The sequence below is a fragment of the Mytilus edulis genome, chromosome 5 (assembly GCF_963676685.1).
Source record: "Mytilus edulis chromosome 5, xbMytEdul2.2, whole genome shotgun sequence".
NCBI classification, from domain to species: Eukaryota; Metazoa; Mollusca; class Bivalvia; order Mytilida; family Mytilidae; genus Mytilus; species Mytilus edulis.
Genome location: NC_092348.1, coordinates 60,996,642 through 61,020,182, shown reverse-complemented (window position 1 = coordinate 61,020,182; position 23,541 = coordinate 60,996,642). Strand labels below are relative to the sequence as shown.

The 23,541-nt window shown below is 31.5% G+C and overlaps 1 protein-coding gene across 1 annotated transcript; it reads right to left on the bottom strand.

The window, feature by feature from the left end:
• Positions 1-200: 200 nt before the first annotated feature.
• LOC139524124 (porphobilinogen deaminase-like) lies at positions 201-23,502 on the bottom strand. The gene is made up of 11 exons (XM_071318706.1): positions 23,291-23,502; positions 15,982-16,054; positions 14,395-14,444; positions 13,178-13,311; positions 12,174-12,251; positions 10,980-11,055; positions 10,078-10,191; positions 8,009-8,167; positions 7,110-7,163; positions 1,725-1,826; positions 201-585 (listed from the first exon to the last, which is right to left on the bottom strand). The coding sequence occupies exons 1-11, from the start codon at positions 23,369-23,371 to the stop codon at positions 352-354; spliced, it is 1,155 nt and encodes a 384-aa protein (XP_071174807.1). The 5' UTR covers positions 23,372-23,502; the 3' UTR covers positions 201-351.
• Between the last annotated feature and the right edge of the window lie 39 nt (positions 23,503-23,541).

Here is a 23,541-nt window from a genome sequence, read left to right as displayed (position 1 = left end):
GTAACCAAATGTTACTTATATGTATTGCCTTGATTGATCTATATTATAAACTCCTTACTCAGAATAGTGAGTGTCATGGATATAATCCAGACAGGGTGAAATGTAAAACTTTAACACTCATATTTCTTGCTCAGATTCAGAATAATGTGTCATGGTGGAACAACTTGTCTTCCTGCAGATTTTTACTTGGTTGGCTAGCAGGTTGGATAAATCAATCATTCTACTACAAGAAGTGTTCATCTTCATATTGCAAACATGCTATTCTCCTGAAAATGGCTGAAAATTTGCCCAACTAGATGTGACACATCCACCTATTTCATGACCCAAAACATATAAAAAGTAAATATATTATTATTTCAAAGATCCACTTTCAACAGCTTTGATTAATTCTTTCTTTCTTTTTTCTTCCAATACTGCCTTAGCTGTGTCTTCCTTTGCTTTTTTAAGAATTGCAGCACCCTCTGGTGTCAAGATCTTATTGGCTAATTCAACTCCTGCTGCCATGATAGCATCTAATGCATTGTGGGATATGTCTGTGTGTTCTGCTATTGATATGTATTGGTTTACTCCTTTTGTTGTACGAATCTGAAAAAAGTTTTTAAAAAAATGTATAAGATTTTATACTCTAAATAACTGTACTATATTTACATAAACAAGAAAGGAGTGTGACTTGTAAATGACTAAAAAATTCATTAGTATATGAAAAATAAAACTTAAGATTGATTAATTGGTGTTTGCTTTACGCCACATGAGAACAAAAAGGCTATATTGCGGCGAGAGCTTATTCATATTTATAACTTATGAATAAAAGCATGGATGATTGAAAAAATGCAATGATGCAGTACTACCATAAAGATAATAAATAGTAGTTTATTCACTAACTTATTGAAATTACACCTGCTGTAACATATCATACAGTTGTCATTTTTGTATTAAAGTACAATGTACTATTCTTTATTTTTCACAAGGACCAAATAAATGTCCTTCTTTGTGCATAATTTTAAATTTAAAAAAGTCAACAATCATTTAATATTCTTTTAAGATATACACAATAAAATAAATCCTGGTTACTAGCTACATGTTCATCTTTTCTACTGATATAATAACTAGAATCATGCAAATAAACAGAAGAAAAAGTCTTATATAAGCTCGTCATACAAATATGACACTTTTTTAAGACCACAAAACAGCACTCACAAATTTTCAAAAGTTGGCAGGTATGCACTTGTGTCATTCTAAATGACAACCTCAGTGTTTGCTTTTGAAATAGACTGATACAAATTTCAAACAATTTATATGGAATATATTCATAATTTGAATGATGCATTCTACAGTTGATGATGTCAGTTTTTAATGATAACACTTTACATAAGTAGATAAAAAGTATAATGTGTCCATGAGAAAAGTGAATGACAAATTCAGCATTATTTCCAATTATAAAGGATCACAACTTGAGAATATTGAAAACAACTCCAAATTCAAACTTGATCTGTCTTTGGTCCTAATTAAAATTGCATATGAGTTTCATAACATTTGGTTGAGGCATTATACAGTAAGTGAAAGGAAACCTATTGTGGGACATACAAACCATAACAACATTCTGACAGAATTTTGTGTAGGAGCTTTAAAAAAAATTGTTTAAGACCCTACCATGAAACTTTACATTCAGCTAAGAGTAGATAAAATAACCAATAGTTGGTATACGTATTAGAATAGTATCCTACCTTTTTCTTTGGAGGTTCTATGATTTCAGACAGATCTCTTTCAACACTGTCCTGAACACATTGTGTACCATCAACACTGAATACACCACCTGTTATAGACAACTGAAATAAACAAAGTAGGCATTAAGATAAGATAACCTGTTTTTTTTCTTTTATGAATTGAACTCGTTGTTTATCTGAAATAAGCTACAGATATTTTTGTGTATCTGTGAAATTTGGGTAAAAATTTTGATAACTAATGTAAAAGCAATCATAAATGCAATTATTTCGGCAAATTATTTTCTCCTTTGCTTTCCGTAAATCATATAACAATATAAGTTAAATCAAAGTGCTTAAAAGCACTGAATGTTAAAGATTGTTTCAAATTGTCAGTGGGAAGTACTATTAAAAATTGCTTTGGTTGTAGTTGATTTAACAGCTATTCTAGACCAAGGATGATTTAACAGCTATTCTAGACAAAGGAAGATAACTCTAATTTTTTAAGATGAGGTTAATAATGACATAATTTATATTTTTAGAACATATACTAGATTCCTGCACCTTGGAAAAGTTATGTAATTTTTTTGTCAACAAGTGTAACATCATTTTGTGCCTTCAATATCTGAGCATATATAACATCAATAAATTTCTGGAAATGCTTATGGATAGGATGGATAGGATGTTATAATCAAGGCACTATATTTTGTGTATCAAGAAAGAAGTGATCAGCCTTGGAACTGTTAGATATTAGGTCAGTCCCATAAGGTTTTGATTGCATTTCATGCAATCTTTACCTAAAAAAAATCGTAATGTTATGAATTCAACATAAACTCCAAACAATTTTTTAAAGATAAAAATGCATGTAATATTCTCCAAATAATAACAAATCAAAGTGCTTTTGAACACTTAAAGGTACAGATTGCTATATTTTTAAATTTTTGCGAAATTTGATATTGAATTGTATTTAGCTAGGCAAATTATGAATTTGAAATGGAGTTATCTGCCTTTGCTCACGATTGTACATTTGTAGATAAACCTATTCTAATAGGCGAGCGCCAAAACAAGGATTCGAAGGTTTTTAATGCACCTACCTAACACACGGCTATATGATGTTTCATTTGAAAGGTGTTTTATCGTACATTCAGAATTGCCTGGTCGTCAAATTATGAAATGGTCACATTTTTCTAAAAATGGCAAAAAGGGGGGAAAAATTATAGGTCACAATTTGACGATATTGTTCGAAAAATGCAGTTTAAAAACAAATTCATCTGCAATATAATAGGAAATATATCATTTGATTAACTCTAGTCATTCTATTTTTTTGTTTCTGAAATAAAATTTAAAAAGAAAGTGTTTAAAATGAAAAATTCTCGTATTTTTGTGAAAATCTTAATTTTTACGGGTATTGACGCAAAACACTCCGTGATATTTAATTTTGCATCGAAAACACACAAATTCTATTGATTTTATATATTGATAACATATAACTAGTTTTTTAAGCTCTAATGTCTCTCCTAGCATGTTTTTCATACCGACAAAATATTGATAAAACTATATTAAAACATATCGTAAAACTACTTTAAGCGCATATTCACTATGTTTACAGCACAGTTAAAAATTTATGTTATTTTGGTCTCCTGTTAGTTCGACAGTTATAAATACATTATTAATTAATTTTCTTAAGCTTGAAAACCAATTCAAGGTTGAGCAAGGTATGTTTTACCAATATCATCACATACTGAACTGCTGGTAGAGTTATTACAAAAACACAAAATTAATAATATTATACATATTTACATTGAATAACAGTGAGGCAAATAAAACTTTATGTTGCCCCTTTGCTCAAATGCTCTTTCGCTATTAGTCACTGGTATCGTTTTCATCTTCATCATCGTCATCGTCATTTATTTGATCTTCGAGGTCGATGTCCTCTTTAGAATATATATTTTGGCAGGTATCACTACCCTGACATGGACAACGCTCAGCGCAAGACATCGGCTGCTCTAGGCAAATACATGACTTGCTACATATATATTTCCTCTTGCAAGAACATATTACATCTTGCAGGACATCGAACGTTATCATGCCTAGAAAGAAGGCTGGATTCGGGTCATGAGAACTCTTTTTCCATCCGTATTCATAAGGACACAAAGGATTTGGGTGATCGAGATGTGAGGACATCCAAATTTTCGTTTGAAGAAATGACCGCAAAACATGTTCTTTGAATGAAGATTCGCTTGGTGGCAATCACAACAAACTTGTGTCTTTGCATGTTGCATTTAAGTCGGCCTCATAAATTGACTTACATCTAGAAATTGATAATGAGGGTCGGTTGAAAACAAAACTTTACGATTAAAGAGATGATTTCAGCTTTCCAATTGTGAACTTTCCACTTCTAAGTAGCAACACTCTAGCAGCACCTGCATACGGGGTATATATCTCCACATTGATACAATATTCCCGTGCTTGCATTTCCTATCATGATTTTCTTGATAGAGGGTTGCTGCTCAAAAGGAAGCTTTTAAACCAAGAGTTTCAAATGGTGAAGTTGAAATCATCCCTTCGTAAATTTTACGGCCGCCATGTATTACGAGTTGGTTGACCGTTATGGAATAACCGTTTCACAAATGATATTGGATATTTAGGTTTCGTCGTAACTACAATCCCCTTCCCTTTCGTGAATGTGACCTACCGAATTAGACTATTTACCGGATTTCTTATCACATAAGAAACACGACGGGTGCCACATGTGGAGCAGGATCTGCTTACCCTCCTGGAGCACCTGAGATCACCCCTAGTTTTTGGTAGGGTTCGTGTTGTTTATTCTTTAGTTTTTTATGTTGTGTCATGTGTACTTTTGTTTGTCTGTTTGTCGTTTTCTTTTTTAGCCATGGCGTTGTCAGTTTGTTTTAGATTTATGAGTTTGACTGTCTCTCTGGTATCTTTCGTCCCTCTTTTGCAAGTTTAACACGTTACTGGTATAAGTCAATATGTAATGAAGTGAACTTGTCTTTTGGGTCATACAGGATTGATATAAGCTCTCTGGTTGCTGACAATGTGGAAAATCAATTTTGTCAAAGTTTTGGAGATTTGTAAACTTACTCAGAGATTTTCTCACCAACTTGAATACAGTCTTTTTGCCAAACCCAACTATAGCGGAAATGGTATCATAACCAGTTAAAGCATGAACTGCAGGGAGAATGTTAGCTAGTAAAGGTGAAAGAGATTTACTTTACTCACGGATTGGTATGTACCTTCTACAGTCCCTAAGAGAATTAGTTGACCCCGTCAAAACCCACATTTGTTCAGTCGACACAAGGACCTTGACATAATGAACACAGAGCACAAGCACATCTGTATCAAAACACTTGACTATGATTCGTTCCCTTCTATTCAACTGCTAAATTTTATCAGAGTGTATAACATGAAGCAAGATTCTTGTGTCTGCTTCTTCGTGCGAACAGAAAAGGTCTGGGAGACCGATTTCATGCTCATTAGATAGTTGTCGCACTATTGGGATTGGGAAATGCACCGGCAAGACCTAAACATTTATTTTTCTCCTGGAACATATCAGACAAATTGCTGCTCAGATAATCACCAAGGAAAGTAATCAGAGCTTGCTTGTTTTTGTTGTTTGATAACTGGAACAGTTTGGCCTTCGGCGATATGATAACCTTTTTGTGTAGTGTTGTTGCCGACCGTCTATGTCGCTCTGTTGATTTTATGGAGTGTTCAGTGTCATAGCGATTAAAGACATCAACAACCTTGTCTGAAAATCGGAAGCATGATTGTACCTGCATAATGTAAGATTTGGCCAAGTCTACAAATGTGGAGATCCTTTTAACATCAAATGACTGAACTGAGCTCATGCCATCTCTTATTAGTACCGTATCACTGTGGTCGAATGGAGGAATGTTAGGGACTGATCCTACTACAGTTTCCAATTCATGGGCAAGATCAGACTTATTTGTCTTCTTCATAGTTCCATCGTCATGAAATAATGCAGTGGGACAAATTGGATATGACAACACAGTTTCTACCGATACGTCATCTTTACATTTAGTTAGAGACAGTACACGTCTAAACACAAACTCGGGATTCAAATGACCTTTTACAACTTGCCCAGATTTGCATTTTACTTGTACTTTGGGGTTCATATCTTCAAAGGTCTCTAGTCCTGATCTTTGAATGGGATAGTTAATGCTACTTGCCTTGTCTGTTGATAGAGATGACTCAACAAATATCTTAATTATAGTTCTTCCAGTTTTAACTGATTTTAACAGTGAATCTTCAATATCGTTATTAATGCTTAAAATGATGTTTCGGTAACACATATAGGAATATTTTTTTAGTAATATGTTAAAACACGACTTGTATTTTGGCAACTCAAATGTTCTTGTGCATATTAGATACTCGATTTATATAAATTTTGAGCGTCTGGGATAAACACGATACAGATCCGGAATACCGTTTGATAATGCAGATTTTAGAGAAGTCGGCAAACATTTATTATCCATCATTAATCTTCCATGTGTGTCGCAATCTTTTCAAGGTATATGGAATGTATACAAATAAAACATATTAGAGTTTTAATAAATCATTGACACTGACAATCTGAAAAAATATTGGGTTTTTTTACATTTTAGGGTTGGTCTGACAAATTCCTCTGAATTAACTAATTTTGCATAAAATCTTTTTTTTTTGATTCGATGTCTTTTTAGAATGTAGTCAAAGCTATCTTAGATAAAAATGAATCATATATTTACAACAATATCGATATATTCAATGTTAAATGTCACTGTATAATCCAAAGTATTTCGACATGTCTGTGTTCTCGTGAGATTTGCAAGAAACGTGACCATAGGGAACTTTGACGACCACCCAATTCGTATGCACGAGAAGTTTTTCTTTCGATTGATACAAAAATTAGCTGTGTGTTAGATAGGTGCATTAAAAACCTAAACGAGATGCTTTTTCTCAAATCGGCGCTCGCCTATAATAAAACATTTATACACCATTGATTTCTAATAAAATTATTAATAAAAAAAAATAGTTTTCTTGACAATTACAGTCTTTCATATACACATCACTTGTAAATATCAAGTCAGTACCATAAGGGTTATGATCGCAGTTCATGAAAAAATTCAAAATTGATAAAATTCCAAATAATTTCAACATCATGCATACTGAAAGATATTTTTTTTACTCTCATCCTATAAACTTTAAATATCAAAATGCATACTAAAAGATATTTTTTGTACTCTCATCCTCCAGACTTTAAATATGAAAAATGTTAATGTAACATTTTGTTTAACTGACTAAAATAAGTTTATTAAGTTTTAGGATGAGATATGGAATACAGATTTGTTTTATACTTTATGTGTCATGATTTATTGAGAGTTTTACCTTTGAATCTTTTATTTCTGTACAAACAGCTACAGGTACACTACAACCTCCTTCCTGTAAAACAGAGAACAACTTATCAAAATAATTTCAAACACATAATTGTATTTACTAATAGGATCGCATTACAAATATTTCATTCAACAAATTGTTATTATCATGATTAATCTTAGAAAAAAGTCATCTTTTTTAATATGTTCTTTTATCAGTTCTCTTTTGCATCAGGGCTATTCCAGGAAAAAAATGTATGGGGGGTTGGAAGGCACATTATATTAATAATACATGGGTGATGGGTATCATAGCAACTTTTCACACTATAATTATCAATCACAAATGTCTGGGTGGTGGGTGCTGACAAAAACTGCCTTCCAACACCCCCCCCCCCCCCCCCCCTACATTTTTTTCTGGAATAGCCCTCATTAAAAATCAATGCTTTAAAAATGTAATGGAGAATTTACTTTAAACTTCTTTTTTCTCTTGCTAGGCATCAAACAATGCTTATGTTAACTAATTTTTTTAATAATGGTATATTACAAATGATGAATTTTTCAATACAAACTTTTAATTTGCCATTGAATATTGATTTTTTCAAATGTTAGAAGCTTCAACCTGAACAGCACAAATAAGAAGGAAAAATTATGCATGCATGCTCATTGTTGAAAGCCGAAAACTGTGACCTATAGTTATTAATTTCTGTGTCAATTTTCTCTCGTGTGAAAAATTGTCTCATTTGCAATCATACCACATCTTCATACTTAAAAAGTCTTTTATATGTGAATAGCTGAACATGTTTAAATTTTTCTATTGAGTAGGGAAAAAAGAGGCCTCTTAAAGATGCAAAACATAAATGTGCAATGTCCTATTGTTACTATTAAAAACTATTCTATTGATAATTTATTTACCAGAGTTCTTAGGAAAGCCCTTTCAGCAATACATGCCATGGTTGTATCTGGGTCATGTATATGTGCCAGTAGGTTAAGTGTATCTGTGTCGTCTGCTCTACATTCAACAGCCTTGGCTCCCTGACTTACAGCATACATACAGACATCAGCAGATAAAATCTGTAATCAAAGAAATTAACTTTATATCAACAGAACTATTTTTTTCACAAAAAAATCATTGGTACATGTCACTTCTGACAATTACTGTGCTTCCCATACATATAAATAGGAAGATGTGGTATAATTGCTAATGAAACAACTCTCCACAAGAGTCAAATGAAACAGACATTAACAACTATAGGTCACTGTGCGGCCTTCAACAATGAGCAAAGCCCATATCGCATAGTCAGCTATAAAAGGCAGTTTAGTATCAAAAGTACTGTATAGGATTTGAAAAAATGCCAGTTCAATGCAGATTTAACTGTCTCAAATGCAGTTTTATGGCAGTGTTCTCCCCAGGATTTTTGGATAGCGCTTAATTTTCGACAATTCTCAGTAACTTTGTCGCGGGGCACCGTTTGTTTGTTCTTGATTTGTTATGTGTTTTTCTTAAATTATTCTATTGATGTTTTCTCTTGTAATGATGTCCTCATCATGCTCATGGAAGTTACCCCTTTGTTTGTTAATGTTATTGTCTGGATATAGAAGAGTATTTTTTCTCCATTGTAAATTCATATAATCCTCATATTATCTGTGTATAAACCCAAGGAGAAGTCTTTTTCAATGATGGGTCTAAACCAGACTGCCTATGTGAAGATTTCTTAGCACTAACAGGTGATGTTGCATAACATGTAGGACCAACAATAAAGTCATTGTCAGCTTCTGTGTTTGGTTTTGTAACTCACTGTAGCAGTGTACTGTTAACTTTACAACGTTTGACAGGAATTGATTTTTTTTAGCATAATGACTTCTCATTTTTTTTACCATAACGTTTTATAAATTATAATATTCAAATGGTTTCATCCAAGCTGGACATCAAGAAAGTGAATTTCTCCAGTCGTATCATCTTCAGGTTTGTTTTTCTAATCATATTCTCTCAAATGGTTTTCAAATGGTAAATTTCATTACTGTAGAATTGCTGACTAAACAATTATTAGTTCAAATAGGTGATAATTTTCAGGGTTCGTATGGTTAGTAAACCTGGCAAATTGTAACAAAACCCCTGTAATTGATCATTTTTTTTAAATCATCATTTGTTTAAAGTTCGTAAAACAAGTTTATGAGTGTCGTTGGGAAATGCTGTCAATTTTTTTTTTATCTCATTTCATTTATATATATATGCCTCTATATATTCTTTTAATTAATAAAATTGATGTCACTGTTGAAATCTTTGTTCATTTTGATCTTAAAGTCGCCATTTTGTAAACTTTTTTAGACTGGTCCAGTGGAGTTACTTAATACAATGTAAATAATTCATTCAGAAATAGTAAACCAGTCGATCACGTGATCTGAAGTGAAAAATAAGCAAAAATAAGCTGGAAATTTGAAAAAATAATGTGACGTGCTTGTTTTGGATAGCGCTGCGGTCAGTGCAATAGAACAGCGGGAAATTGTGATAGTGCTGAAAAGCGCAGCGCTTAAACGGCCTGGGGAGAACACTGTATGAGCAATGGTAAGTGTAGACTGTTACTCTATATTCTAACACTCATAAAATCTTCACATATACATGTATCATTAGTACAATCTCAGACAAATGTAAACTTGTTGCTAGTGACTCCAGCAGTTGACTATGAACTTATCGACAGACATAATCAAACCTTACATATCATTTAGAAATACAACATTATATGACCTGTAAGTAAAAAAATTATCAAGTGAGTATGTTTACTTAAATAAAGTTAATAAAACAAAAAGTATTTCTTAGATACATGTAATTAGTTTACTTCCAAACATTCATGCAAAAAAAAAGAAAATAATGTCCAGCACACTTTAAACTTATATTTGCACTCAGGATAAAGTAACATACATATAAATCATTTTTATTTAAATATCCTTTCACATTTAACTTTTAAAATTATTTATTTTAATACCTGTGATACTCTATCTTCCCAGCCCATCCTTACGAGTCCTGCTTCAGCTAAGATAATAGCATCATATTTTCCATCTTCATCTAGCTTTCTTAGTCTAGTATTCAGGTTACCTCTCTTCACAGAAGTTAAGTAAAATTTGATTTTTTGTTCTATTACAAATCTTTCAAAAATGTAAAATTTATTAATTTTTACAAAGAAAATATAGCACTATAGTACATATATATTTTATCACATTTTGGTCAATTTTACAATTTGTAAATTAATTTATTATATTCTTAGTAGTAAATAAAGATAAATTGTATGTGTAATACAATCAATGGCAAGCGTGCTGTATCAGCCACCCGTGATTATATCGATATCAGCAGGATTGCAAAAGCTTTATCACACCTTTAATCTGTATGACGTCACATCATCGATTGCAGTCACTGTTGCAAAAGCTTTATCAAATCCCAAATCTGTATGACGTCATGTCAAACCTATAATCTGTATGACGTAATTTCAAACCTCCTTATCTGTATGACGTTATGTTTCATAAAAAACATCTACTTGAGGTATATGTATACAATAAAGTGTATATGATATGACTTTTTCAATATCACACACCATATCAACCCTCAACCAATATAATCCCTTGAGCAGATCTAGAGCTCTTGGGATTATATTGGTGTCTCGGGTTGATACGGATTCGATATTGAAAAAGCCATATGATATTCTCTATTTATAATCTCTTCAAATAGCATTTCCAAAAATTAAATGTAAATTAGATAAATTTTGCTTCAATCTTCTAGGAAACTATATCTTAAAATGGATTTTACACTTTAATGCTTAACCTGTCAATTATAAATGTCAAAATATGTATACAGTGTAACCTGTTCAAGATAAAAACGATAAACAAAGGATACAATGCTCTCAAATGTCAGTCCTGGATATTTCCTCTGTAGCTGTGATTGTCTTCTTAATGAACTGGTCCCAATCACACTAAAATGATCAAATCAAATTACTGCATAATATTTAACATTTTATTCTAAAAATAAGCTTTTTAATCAGTCTGAACTTTTACTTCCTTCTATTTGAACAGTTACAAGGTATTATTTCTGTGTAACAAAATTAAATGTCTGCATCATATCCGATTATGTCTGCCACCCATATTTCTATCATTAATTACCAATTAATCCTAAAAATACAAAAATGCCCAAAATGTAGAAAAGTTTAAATAAATTATTCCATATATTTTCCAATTTAATTAAATTCAGATTTTGTGTCCATGCTTGTTTTAGGAGGATCTGACAACACCCAATTTCCTGTTTTTAAGGTGGTACTTAACACTACAGGGAGATAACTATGTAAAAATCAGCCAAACAATTTAATCCCCCTGTATTGTTAAGGAAATATTCAGCTTCTCAATGATCAAAATTATCGTTTGTCAAACTGCAATAAAACCAATGAAATTTTTCTTATAAAGTGTGTGGTTCAATTTTTTTGACATTTTTATATTTTTGTCAAAGGGTCAAAGTAAACATTTTGTCAAATTTTAAGAAAATTAATCAAGACAAATCAATTTTAGTCAAGATGTTGGGTACCACCTTAAAGATCTCGCTGAGGGCCTCAGGGAGGATTTGTTTATTGGAACAACTGTTTACCCTTTTTAAATTAGGAATTTATTATCATTATTAGTATTACCAAATTAATAATCCTCTTGCTTTGACGCACCTTTAAAATTTTGGAGGTAGAAATTTCATTGGCTGAGGTAAAAATCACTAGAATAAATAGGAAATTTTGGTTTGTTAGATCCTAGACACAGCTTCTGAATTTTAATTAGATTTGGAAATATATGAAATAATTTAAATTTAACTTTTTTCTAACAGTTTGGAAAATATATGAAATAGGTGAAATATACTTTGAAATCAAACTAAACACATGTCATCTAGTTTTACTTGAAATTCATTACACACCAGATATGTACCAGTATACAAAGAGGGATAACTCAAATATTCTTTGCAGTTAGATATTTACTGATATGCAGCATGCTCAATTTTTAATGTTTGATTATGAAATTCTAAATATTTTTTTTTTATTTCTAAATGATAAGTACTAACCTTCCATCTTTTAAATCTTGTATTTGTTTTCCTTTATGTTTAGGATGCATTACAACAGCATCATAAGGACTGTCTCGTCTGTAAAAAGTTGAAGAGAATGCTATTTAGTCATACTAGTGTACTATTCTCAAGATACTTATTCTTTATTTAACCTTAAAGAATAGGCTATATAATTAAATATCCTGTGATGTTTGTCACATTCTAATATTGTTCTATTAGTTTTATATATAAAACAATAGCAATTGTGGAATATCATACATATTTGGAACTTTCTTTTACAAATTACATGTAGTTGCAATTTTCATATATATTTTGAGAAATGATTCAAACGGAAACTTTGGCTATCTTTAGGTACAAAACTTTCTTTTTTTAAACTTTTTTTTATCATTGACAACATTATCAAGACTTCTGAACTTCCATTTTATTTTTGCCTTTCTCCATGTCACTCCTTCTAACATGTATAACAAGTAAAAAACCATGCATAGCCTACAGCCCAAATAAATGTTCTAAGTGAATCATCCCAAATAAGACATGATTTATATGTTTTACAAAGAATCTTATTTTCTATCTTGTTTAAATTGTTAATGACTTGTTTTACATATATTGTAACTATGCTGAACAAACTCTTTTGAAACTGAAAACTTGTATATGTTAATCTTTGCTGATAAATGTACTGTGATTTTTTAAGAAGTTTCAAAATAAATGCATGCAAAACCCAAATTAAGACTATAAAAAAAATGCCTATTGGTACTCAGACCCCTTGCATATATATTTTTTTCAATGTGTAACAAAATGACTCTTTTATAACTTAATGTCTCTGTTTATAACAGAATAATGAAAAATGCATAAAAATTAAGAATGGGAATGTGTCAAAGAGACAAAACAGAACAGCAGAAAACAGCCTAAGGCCACCAATGCGTCTTTAATACAGCCAGAAAATCCTGCACTCGGAGGTGTGCTTCAGCTTTATGCTACTTTCTATTACTGACTTTGCCCAGACTTACTTGCACACACTTCCTATCATCAATCCCTCAGGCAAGGTAGTGGGCAAGTCTTTCAATGAATGTACAACCATGTCAACTTGCTTGGTTTCTAAGGCAACTTCCAACTCTCTAGTGAAGAGATTCTTTTCTCCGATCTAAAATATAAATGTGAAACGTTACTAACAGAACTTGATGAACCAAAAAAAAAAAACCATCATATTTCTTATATATTTGAATCATTCAAGTCCAGTGGCTGATCAAGAAATTTTCCCACGGGGGATCACTGACTGCCATTTGAGGGGGGTTGCTCCAGTAATGGCTCAGTGTTCCTAGTTTTATTCAACCAAATTTTCCCCACAAAACAGGGGGGGGGGGGGGGCTGGTACCCTGGATCCCCTCCCCTAAATTCGCATCTGATGGTATATGGGCTATTCTAAATAATTTATTTATTTGATGTGCAGGTCTAAAAATACTCCAAACATCATGAACATACAAATTTTAGCTATAAATTTGACAAGAATATTGGTCTTTTATTTTTATATATTCTGTTACGAGTCTAGAATGCCTAGATTTTTTTTTTGTAATTATAACATGTATAAATACCATTTAAATTTTATAGTCATGTAAAAACTGGTTAAAACTGGTTAAGTTTCTTGATGGTTTACAGAGAAAGTATCTTATACATGGAATGTACATATATGAATGGTTCCTGGAGCACTTTATTGCCTTTCAATAATAATTATATATATAATAGATCTATAAATCATAACTGAATGTTTACAAGGAAGATAAACAAAAGTCTTAAATAACCTATATCATCCTGTCAACATAGAAATAAAGTTTGAAAATTAACAACAGCCTTCAGCAATAAAACTTTGACAATGATATTACATATATTCAAAATCAACATTTTTTTCTTCAATTTTCATATCTTACAATTTAATTTTTTCCAGTAACAAGATATTCTTTTATCTGTGCAAAACAATGACATTATAATATTTGAGTTGAAAATCAATGGTATTAATTTTAATGAAAGATTATATGTAACAGGTTTTCAAGAGGTTTCCTACTTTATCAATTTGTTATCTACTACGTCTTTATTGTCCTGATTGTTAACACTTAAATAATGAACCCTGGACCACTTATACATGTATTATAAATCAATTACATATATATATATATATATATATATATATATATATATATATATATATATATATATACATGTACATTTATACCTTTGATAAGGCGATATCCAGTATTTTGTCCCCAGTTGTAGACATGGACACTGAAAAATACGAAAATACAATTTAGTTCAAAACCTCTATATACATGATATAATATGAAGGAGATGTGGTGTAATGGCTAATGAGTTTAATAAATTAGACCATTGATCATCATGATATATGGAATACAAACATGTATGTTAGACAATAAGCTACAATGTATATATAGCATGCCTATTCAACCTTTAAATTCATTCCAAAAACAAGCTAAATGATTTTGTTGAAAAGAACAAGTCTTATATATAGTCTACCAATATGATAAGACAGGTGATTTTCATTAATCTTGATTTAAACTCTTCTGTTAAATTTATGCATGAACTTTTATAAACTAACAATGTAAGTCTGAATCTAAGTGCAATGTACAAAAATGTACATGTACATTGATGATAAATATGGTCCTTGTAAACATTTGGTACACTTTACAAGTTACACCAATAAAACCAAGTGTATCCTTATGTATTTGATATGAACATTTAGTGTGCAAAAAAGTATCAAATAAATGTTACAATTAAAATAAAACCACATTTCAAACGAATAGGTATTTTTGCATCTACTCTGTCAATTGCCATTAAAAAAATCTTTATCGCATAGGTGTAGCCATAAATAGAAAACAAATAACCTAATTCATTTCATTTTTTAAACAATTGTCTATTGGTCTATTCTGATACATAAGTCTACCTTACATTATGATTATGTTAGACTTTCAGATTTTTTCCTTACCTTTGCAGGCAGATTAAAATGGTTTATGTTGCTTTTGTTTTGTTTTTCTCAACAAAAATGAACACGATGAAAAGTTGATTTTGCCAAAGTAAAATCTAAGCATATTACAATTCTGAGCTTTGAAGCTTAAAGAACATACCATAGTAATGGAAATTGACGGAACTTTAATATAACTGTGCAACATCGAAATAAACTACATACATCATGTTCGTACAGTATTTGTTGTTAGATTTCCCCAAAATAATTTGTCAATTTATATATGAGTTACATACATTATGTACATGTGTTATCTTATTCTTAGTAAATATATAAGCAATTGCAGTGAATTATTTTGTTGTTTGTTTTCAGTTTTGTAATTTTTTTCACAAACTAAAAATATATTTTATTCCTTGTACCGTAAACAAAATTCAAATGTACACGTTGCAGATCTATATTTAGATTTAAATGACATTAACTATTGAAAAAGTCCTAGTTTTTAACTGAAATCTTTTTAATTCACATACAAGATTATCTTCTATTGTTAAAGTCGAGTCTTTAAAAGGCTTTCAATTGATACCTTTTACCTCTGAGGTAAATTGATGACGTACTTAAAATAAACAGCCAATATATATCAGTGTATACGTGTATATCCTTGTTTACAGTCCAGTGAATGTTTCAGTAGCTAGAATCAAAACATTTCCTTTAAATTATGCCATTAAATTGAAACTAACGGAAATCATGCTTTGTAACTTTTACACTTAATTTTCATATCACTTAAAATAAGGATATAGAAGTCTAATTTTCATTATACATGTTATATTAAACTTTTAAATTACCTACCAATTTCAAAATCAACATCCTGAGTGACTTTCTTCAAAGCGTCTATTACAGAGTTAGTCTGAATCAGGGCTAACTGAAATGACAGAAAAGTAAACATTTTTATACAAGATGGACATCGACATCACCAGGATGAGTTGATACATGGCCAAACATTCACTTAACATTAATGGCCTAATCTGTATGAAATGTGTGAAAACTTGAGTCTTAAATATAGATATACGAAGATGTGGTATGAGTGTCAATGAGACAACTCTCTATCCACAATGATCAAAGTCACAATTTGTAAAAAGTAAACAATTATAGACCTGTCAAAGTACAGCCTTCAACACCAAGCCTTTGCTCACACGGAACAACAAGCTATAAACATGATGAAGGGCTCCAAAAATGACTAGTGTAAGACCATGTTAGGTTCTTAATTTTGCGGACCTCTATAGCCACATTTTTGTAAATGGTCTATTTAGTTCATCTACAGTGATCATTTTGATCCCTATACAGTTAAAGCTGAGGTTGTGAGTTCAACACCTCTCTTGGTCAGTGGTTTTGATCTTAATCAACTACATGTAAGATTGCAAGTCACTGTGGAAGGTCATGGTTCTCTTGAGTGCTCTGGCTTCCTCTACCAAGAAACACTGGCTTTAATTAATATGAACACCAAGACACTGAATGGGGGCCGGCACTCAAACTTTTCTGCAGAGATTTGTTTATCGTTATGTGGGAAAACTATTATATATAAAACTTATATAACTTTATATACAAGCAAAAATATCAATACGTAACAATATGAATAAAATTGAGAATGGAAATGGGGAATGTGTCAAAGAGACAACAACCCGACCATAGAGAAGACAACAGCAGAAGGTCACCAACAGGTCTTCAATGTAGCAAGAAATATATTATAAACATTTGATATTATAGAAGTAGAAATATACATCATTATAAGGCTTTCCTGAATTAGGAAGTTATTTCTACAATTACTTTTAACCATTCATGCTTGGCTATTGTCAGAAAACTGCAGAAATGTTTTATTTTACATACATTAAAGTATTACTAATGAGATAATGAGTGGGACTTTTTAACAGATTTCAGTTTTTATTGGTAGAGAAAGCCAGAGTCTGTACAGCATGTACAGAAAACCACCAACCTTCTGCAGGAAAACTGACAATCCTCTTCTATAATGCTTAGATTCAAGAACATACATTCCACTTGCAGTGTTTGATTTCACAACCTCAGGCTATATACATGTATGTTAAAAATAAACTATGTAAAAGTTATTTAACATCTTGGAAGAAACTGAAGTATCAAACAATTAACTCTGAAACAGGGAAGCTGAATTATCAATATACCTGCAGTTAATCAATAATCATGATATGTTTTATTTTTTCACCAAACTACATGTAACTTCCATAATCATGATAATACAAGGTTTCAAATTCTGACAATATGACCAGCAATGACCAGATGACAAAATCTTTTTGGTTGGACACACTTTTAAAAAGTAACTGATGTAAATAATAGCCAAGCAACTCTGCCATTTATCAGAAAAAAATGTCTTTTTAACCACCTGATCTCAGATGATTAAAAATGTAACATGCTGCTTACAGATTTTTGTATGTCTTCATGACAGACATGACACACCTACGGAAATCATATACACATGTTAACATGATTACTGTAACATTTTGATACAAACTGGTTAAAATGTTAACTTTACATGAAATACAATTTAACTATGTCATGTACATGATGTATGTATTTTTCTAGCAATTGCCATTTTAAAATAGCAAAAAAAAGTAATTCTTCAAAACTACAAGAATGTTCTTATATGAACATAAATATATAAGACCACTATAAAATGTCAATCAATTATTACAAGTCAAAGAACAACATGTCACATAACAATCAATCAAACACAGAAGTATTGTAAAATATTATACAATTGACCTGCAGCTCTAGGGTTCTTCAATATGTGTGTCATTTACAAATTTTGAAACTGCAGGAAAGAAAGTTAAAAAGGATCCAATAGCATGAAAAACATGTGTCCATGTAGTACTGTAAATTTAGAAATTATTGCATGCATTTATTATTGCAATTTTTTCATTTTTGTCTATAATGCCATTTTTATTTTTGCATCATTGAGAAAAATTATGTTTAATTCTGATAAAAAAATCAATAATAAAAACCTCACAATATTTCTGAATTTACAGTACGTAAATGCATGAATTTGAGTGAGACTACCCCCTCTCAATTACTCAAAATGGGGACCAACTGTCATCATTATTTCTAAAATTTTCTATAACACTTTGCTAATATTTTGAAAAGTTCTGGGCTAGGTCTTTGTCTAGAGGACAAGCTATATATAGCTAGCCACCATTTAATGGTAGACATGGTAGATAAGATTTGATTCAAGCTTATGTTTTTGCTTATTGATAACACTACATGCAAATAATTGTGGACTGAAGCACATATCTTTTGTATGTGTCATTATATAATATGTGGAATGATATCAAGAAATCAAAATAAATACAAACTACAAATGAAATGTAAATTGGTTAAAGGTATATACATGAATGATATAAAAATTCATGTTAAAAATTGATAAATAAATATATTGCACCTGTCCTAAGTCAGGAATCTGATGTACAGTAGTTGTCGTTTGTTTATGTAATATATACGTGTTTCTCGTTTCTCGTTTTGTTTATATAGATTAGACCGTTGGTTTTCCCGTTTGAATGGTTTTACACTAGTAATTTTGGGGCCCTTTATAGCTTGTTGTTCGGTGTGAGCCAAGGCTCCGTGTTGAAGGCCGTACTTTAACCTATAATGGTTTACTTTTTAAATTGTTATTTGTATGGAGAGTTGTCTCATTGGCACTCACACCACATCTTCCTATATCTATATACATGATATAGGAAGATGTGGCTATGAGACTGATGCTCTTCATCCAAATAACAATTAATAAAAGTAACAATATAGGTCAATGTACTGCCTTCAACATAGAGCCTTGGCTCACACCGAACAAAAAGCTATAAAGGGCCTCAAAAATTACTAGTGTAAAACCATTCAAACGGGAAAACCAACGGTCTAATACATTTGAAAACTGCCAATGATACTTGGTATTAAACCTAATGACAAAAGGAATTCCAAAACTTCTTAGGTATTTACATTACTAAAATTGATCAATCATGTCAGTGCCTTTCTTCTACTGTTGCCTTAGTATTTTTAAATTTACAAAACATTAAATACATGTACATTTGTACATGAGCATAATGAGTGAATTACTGGTTTTAAAATGTCTTCAGTGTGCTTCTTTTGAAATCTGTTTTACATTTTTATGATGGTAACCATGGTAACATACATTTTTAGCTTTAAATGTACATAGTATGCAAATCAGGACATTTGAAAGCAGTTTTTTTTTTAAGAAGATGGATGTGGACCTTCATTTGAATAAATGATTGAGATAAAGCGCTTGATCATGACAATTAAGACACAAAAAATTCTTAACACATATATATATTGTATAAACAAGTACTGTAGGTATGTTAGGGAGCTACCATTTGATTTTTAGGGGGGGGGGGGGGGGGGGGGGGGGGGCTAGGATGAAATTTGAAAAAAATAGGCAGAATGAGACACTTGCAAAAAAAAAAAGTCAGGACGACAATTTAGGTAAAAAAAAAGTCAGGATAAACTTTAAAAAAAAAGGCAGGACCGAACAGAGTGAAAAATAAAAAGGCAGGACAGAGATTACAACTAAAAAAAAAAGCAGGACAAAATTTTTCATCCTAGCCCCCTCATAAAAATCAAATGGTAGCTCCCTTAGGTGTTACGTCAGATTTATGGATTTAGTCTTGAATTCATATTAGTGACAAAATGTAAATAAATGTACCAGTATGTACATGTAATTAATACTCTTTTGGTACTTTATACAAGGCTTATGGAATCTTTTTTTCAAAACATCCAAAACAATTTAATGTTTTATTTGTAAACCGCTTTCTGATGCAATTAAAAGGTAATTAGTACACAGTACATGCATATCAAATTGTTAGGGATACAAAAGCAATTAATAATGCATTGGGCTATAAATTACACTAAACAAAAGGAGATGGAGCTTATCATTTTTCTCAAAAATATATATATGTAATCTAAAGCTATGAGATGAGGCTTAAATTAAAATATTGTTTGTTTGCCCTTTACCGACCGACCCTATCAATTCGTTCCGCCTGAAAATCTTTTATTTGTATTTACCAGCAAGATTTTATTTTATTTTATTTTTTCGTTCCTACCAAAAATCTTATATTTGTATTTCCCGCTCAAAACTTTTTTACCGGAATCCTCGGGTTTTATCTTTACGTATAAGGTCCAGTCCGTTTGGTATCACCTGAGCGTTTGACATGAACACTTGTATTTGAAGTTTCAAAGCATTTGTTTGAAATCGATGTTGAACGCTTTCTGAAATCATGATATGAAGTACGTTACTCTGTACCTATAAACTTAAAGAGCAGGGTTCATTTACAAAAAAGTTCGTTTGATACAAAAGTATTAACGTGTGTACAAACTAATTTGTAAACGGACGTTGTATTCTATGTATGGGTGGCCTTTTGTGATCCGCATATCAGAATGATTATGTTAACGATGCCGCTAAATTATTTATATCTGACATGAACCAAAAGTGACAAAACCCTGTAAAGTGGAGAATATCTGGCAGTAAAATCGCCAAGTTTTCCATACAGATCATTTGTAAATGTGATGCAAAATACGTGACAATTGAGTTTTAAGTCTTATAGCATTTTTATTGGAAAAAAAGGCACACACGAAATTTGTAACACTCTAGCCGGGACTTTTCTACTAGTAATATATGTCTGCCCGGACATTATCTTACCAGTACAAAGTTATCTCTTATATTTTTTTTTTCAAAACTAATAGTCCCAGCAGAAAACTTATTTGCAAAAACAAAACGGACAAAAAAATGACATTATGCAGATTTTGTATCTATAAAATAAAATATTTTACCTACCTGCCTACTAATGACAAATAATATACCGAGCCAAGTTATTTTTTTGGGGAAAAAAATAAAATATTTTACCTACCTACCTACCCTGTTTCAAAACATAGGGTCGGAAAAGGGCAAACAAACAATATTTTAATTTAGGCCTGATAGCCATTGGCCCAAGTAAACAACTCTCCGTCAGAATTCCAAAACCTCCATTTTTCTAATAACATGAGTAAGGAGAATATGGAAAGTTAATGTTTACAGAGGCAAAAAACATATTGTAGATTTCTGTACATGTGTAATCCATTTTGATATAATAATTATTACTTTTTGATTTTTAAAAGCATTCCATTTCCTTACATTTAAATTTTTGTACATCAACATGATGAATCTCCAACCAAGAAAAAAATTCTCCATGACATAATTATACAAGAGTGCACACACTGAAATGTCTCGCCTTCTTTACTAATCATTGATATTATGTTGAAAGTCCTAAGTATAAAGCTTTATTACAACTGTCACATAAACTTAAGCTAAACAAAGACCAATGAACCATGAAAATGAGGTCAAGGTCAGATGAACCATGCCAGACAGACATGTACAGCTAACAAAGCTTCCATACAACAAATATAGTTGACCTATTACTTATAGTTTAAGAAAAATAGACCAAAACACAAAAACTTAACACTGTGCAATGAACCGTGCAATTGAGGTCATGGTCAAATAAACCTGCGGGACTGACATATAGATCATAATATATTTCCATACATCAAATATAGCTGACCTTTGGCATATAATATTAGATAAAAAGACCAAAACTTAAAAACTTAACTTTGACCACTGAACCATGAAAATGAGGTCAAGGTCACATGACATCTGCCCACTAGACATGCACACCTTACAATCATTCCATACAACAAATATAGTAGACCTATTGCATAAAGTATGAGAAAAACAGACCAAAACACAAAAACTTAACTATAACCACTGAACCATGAAAATGAGGTCAAGGTCAGATGACACCTGCCAGTTGGACATGTACACCTTCCAGTCCTTCCATACACCAAATATACTAGCCCTATTGCTTATAGTATCTGAGATATGGACTTGACCACCAAAACTTAACCTTGTTCACTGATCCATGAAATGAGGTCGAGGTCAAGTGAAAACTGTCTGACGGGCATGAGGACCTTGCAAGGTACGCACATACCAAATATAGTTATCCTATTACTTATAATAAGAGAGAATTCAACATTACAAAAATTCTTAACTTTTTTTTCAAGTGGTCACTGAACCATGAAAATGAGGTCAAGGACATTGGACATGTGACTGACGGAAACTTCGTAACATGAGGCATCTATATACAAAGTATGAAGCATCCAGGTCTTTCACCTTCTAAAATATAAACCTTTTAAGAAGTTAGCTAACGCCGCCGCCGTAGCCGCCGTAGCCGCCGCCGGATCACTATCCCTATGTCGAGCTTTCTGCAACAAAAGTTGCAGGCTCGACAAAAATACTGTTTTAGTTAACATGCTTAACATATACATGTTTTAAAAACATTTGTAAAAAATTTGATTTTTTTTTTAAACAGACTTCAATAGATATTTTAAAATCCTTATATTACATGTATTAAAACATTTTTACTTGGGTTGATTTTCAATGACACTTTCAAGGTTTTAGAATGGCTGCAAAATCTTGATGTGGAATGAAATCATGTAAATAAAACTTTACTACAGTACATACATGTACAATGTTTATATACATGTATGTCTGTTTACATCTGTTGACAAACACAGAAACAGCTATGGATCAGATGTCTTACACTTTGGAACACTATTCAAGCACTTTAATTACAAAGAACAACACAAACGCTATATAAATATTACAGAGGAATAAAGTGTGTACATTCTGGGAACAGTATATCTAACACAATATATATGTTCCTGGTACATTTGAACATCTGAAAGAGGTGAAAGCATATTCACTGATACATACATGTACATGTATGTACATTTGTACATCCTGTTCACAACCGGTTTTCTTTTATAGTTAAGTAATGTCGAATGCCTAAATGGAGAATGTGTTGATATATGTTGCTTGTTCCACATGTGTTTCTTATGATAAAAAAAATTGGTTATTTCCCTATCAATATCCGTCAATACCGAACAAGTTCACTAAATTCTCCATGACGTAACAAATCGTGACCTCTGAGTCTGAGTCTTAATTTTTCTCTGTGTTATGTAAAATTACTTTTTAATTATCAATTTATTGTCTCAATTCATATGAAAGTCTGATTTCTATCTTAAATATCTAGATCCTTACCTGACTTTTCCTGGAACCAACTCGGAAAGTTTTTCTGTTTGACATATTACAAGACATTCCTCTGATAACGTCTGTTGACATTCAATAACAATACACGTGTGGCTTACTTTGTTGGAAAAGTCCGAGATATTCCGCGGTGAGTAAATTCCGTATATATTGTTAAATTGTGTATCTGAACATTTTCAACTTGTTGTACTTATTTACATGTTCTAAGTGTATATTTGCAGTGATGAGACATATAAAAGTTAACG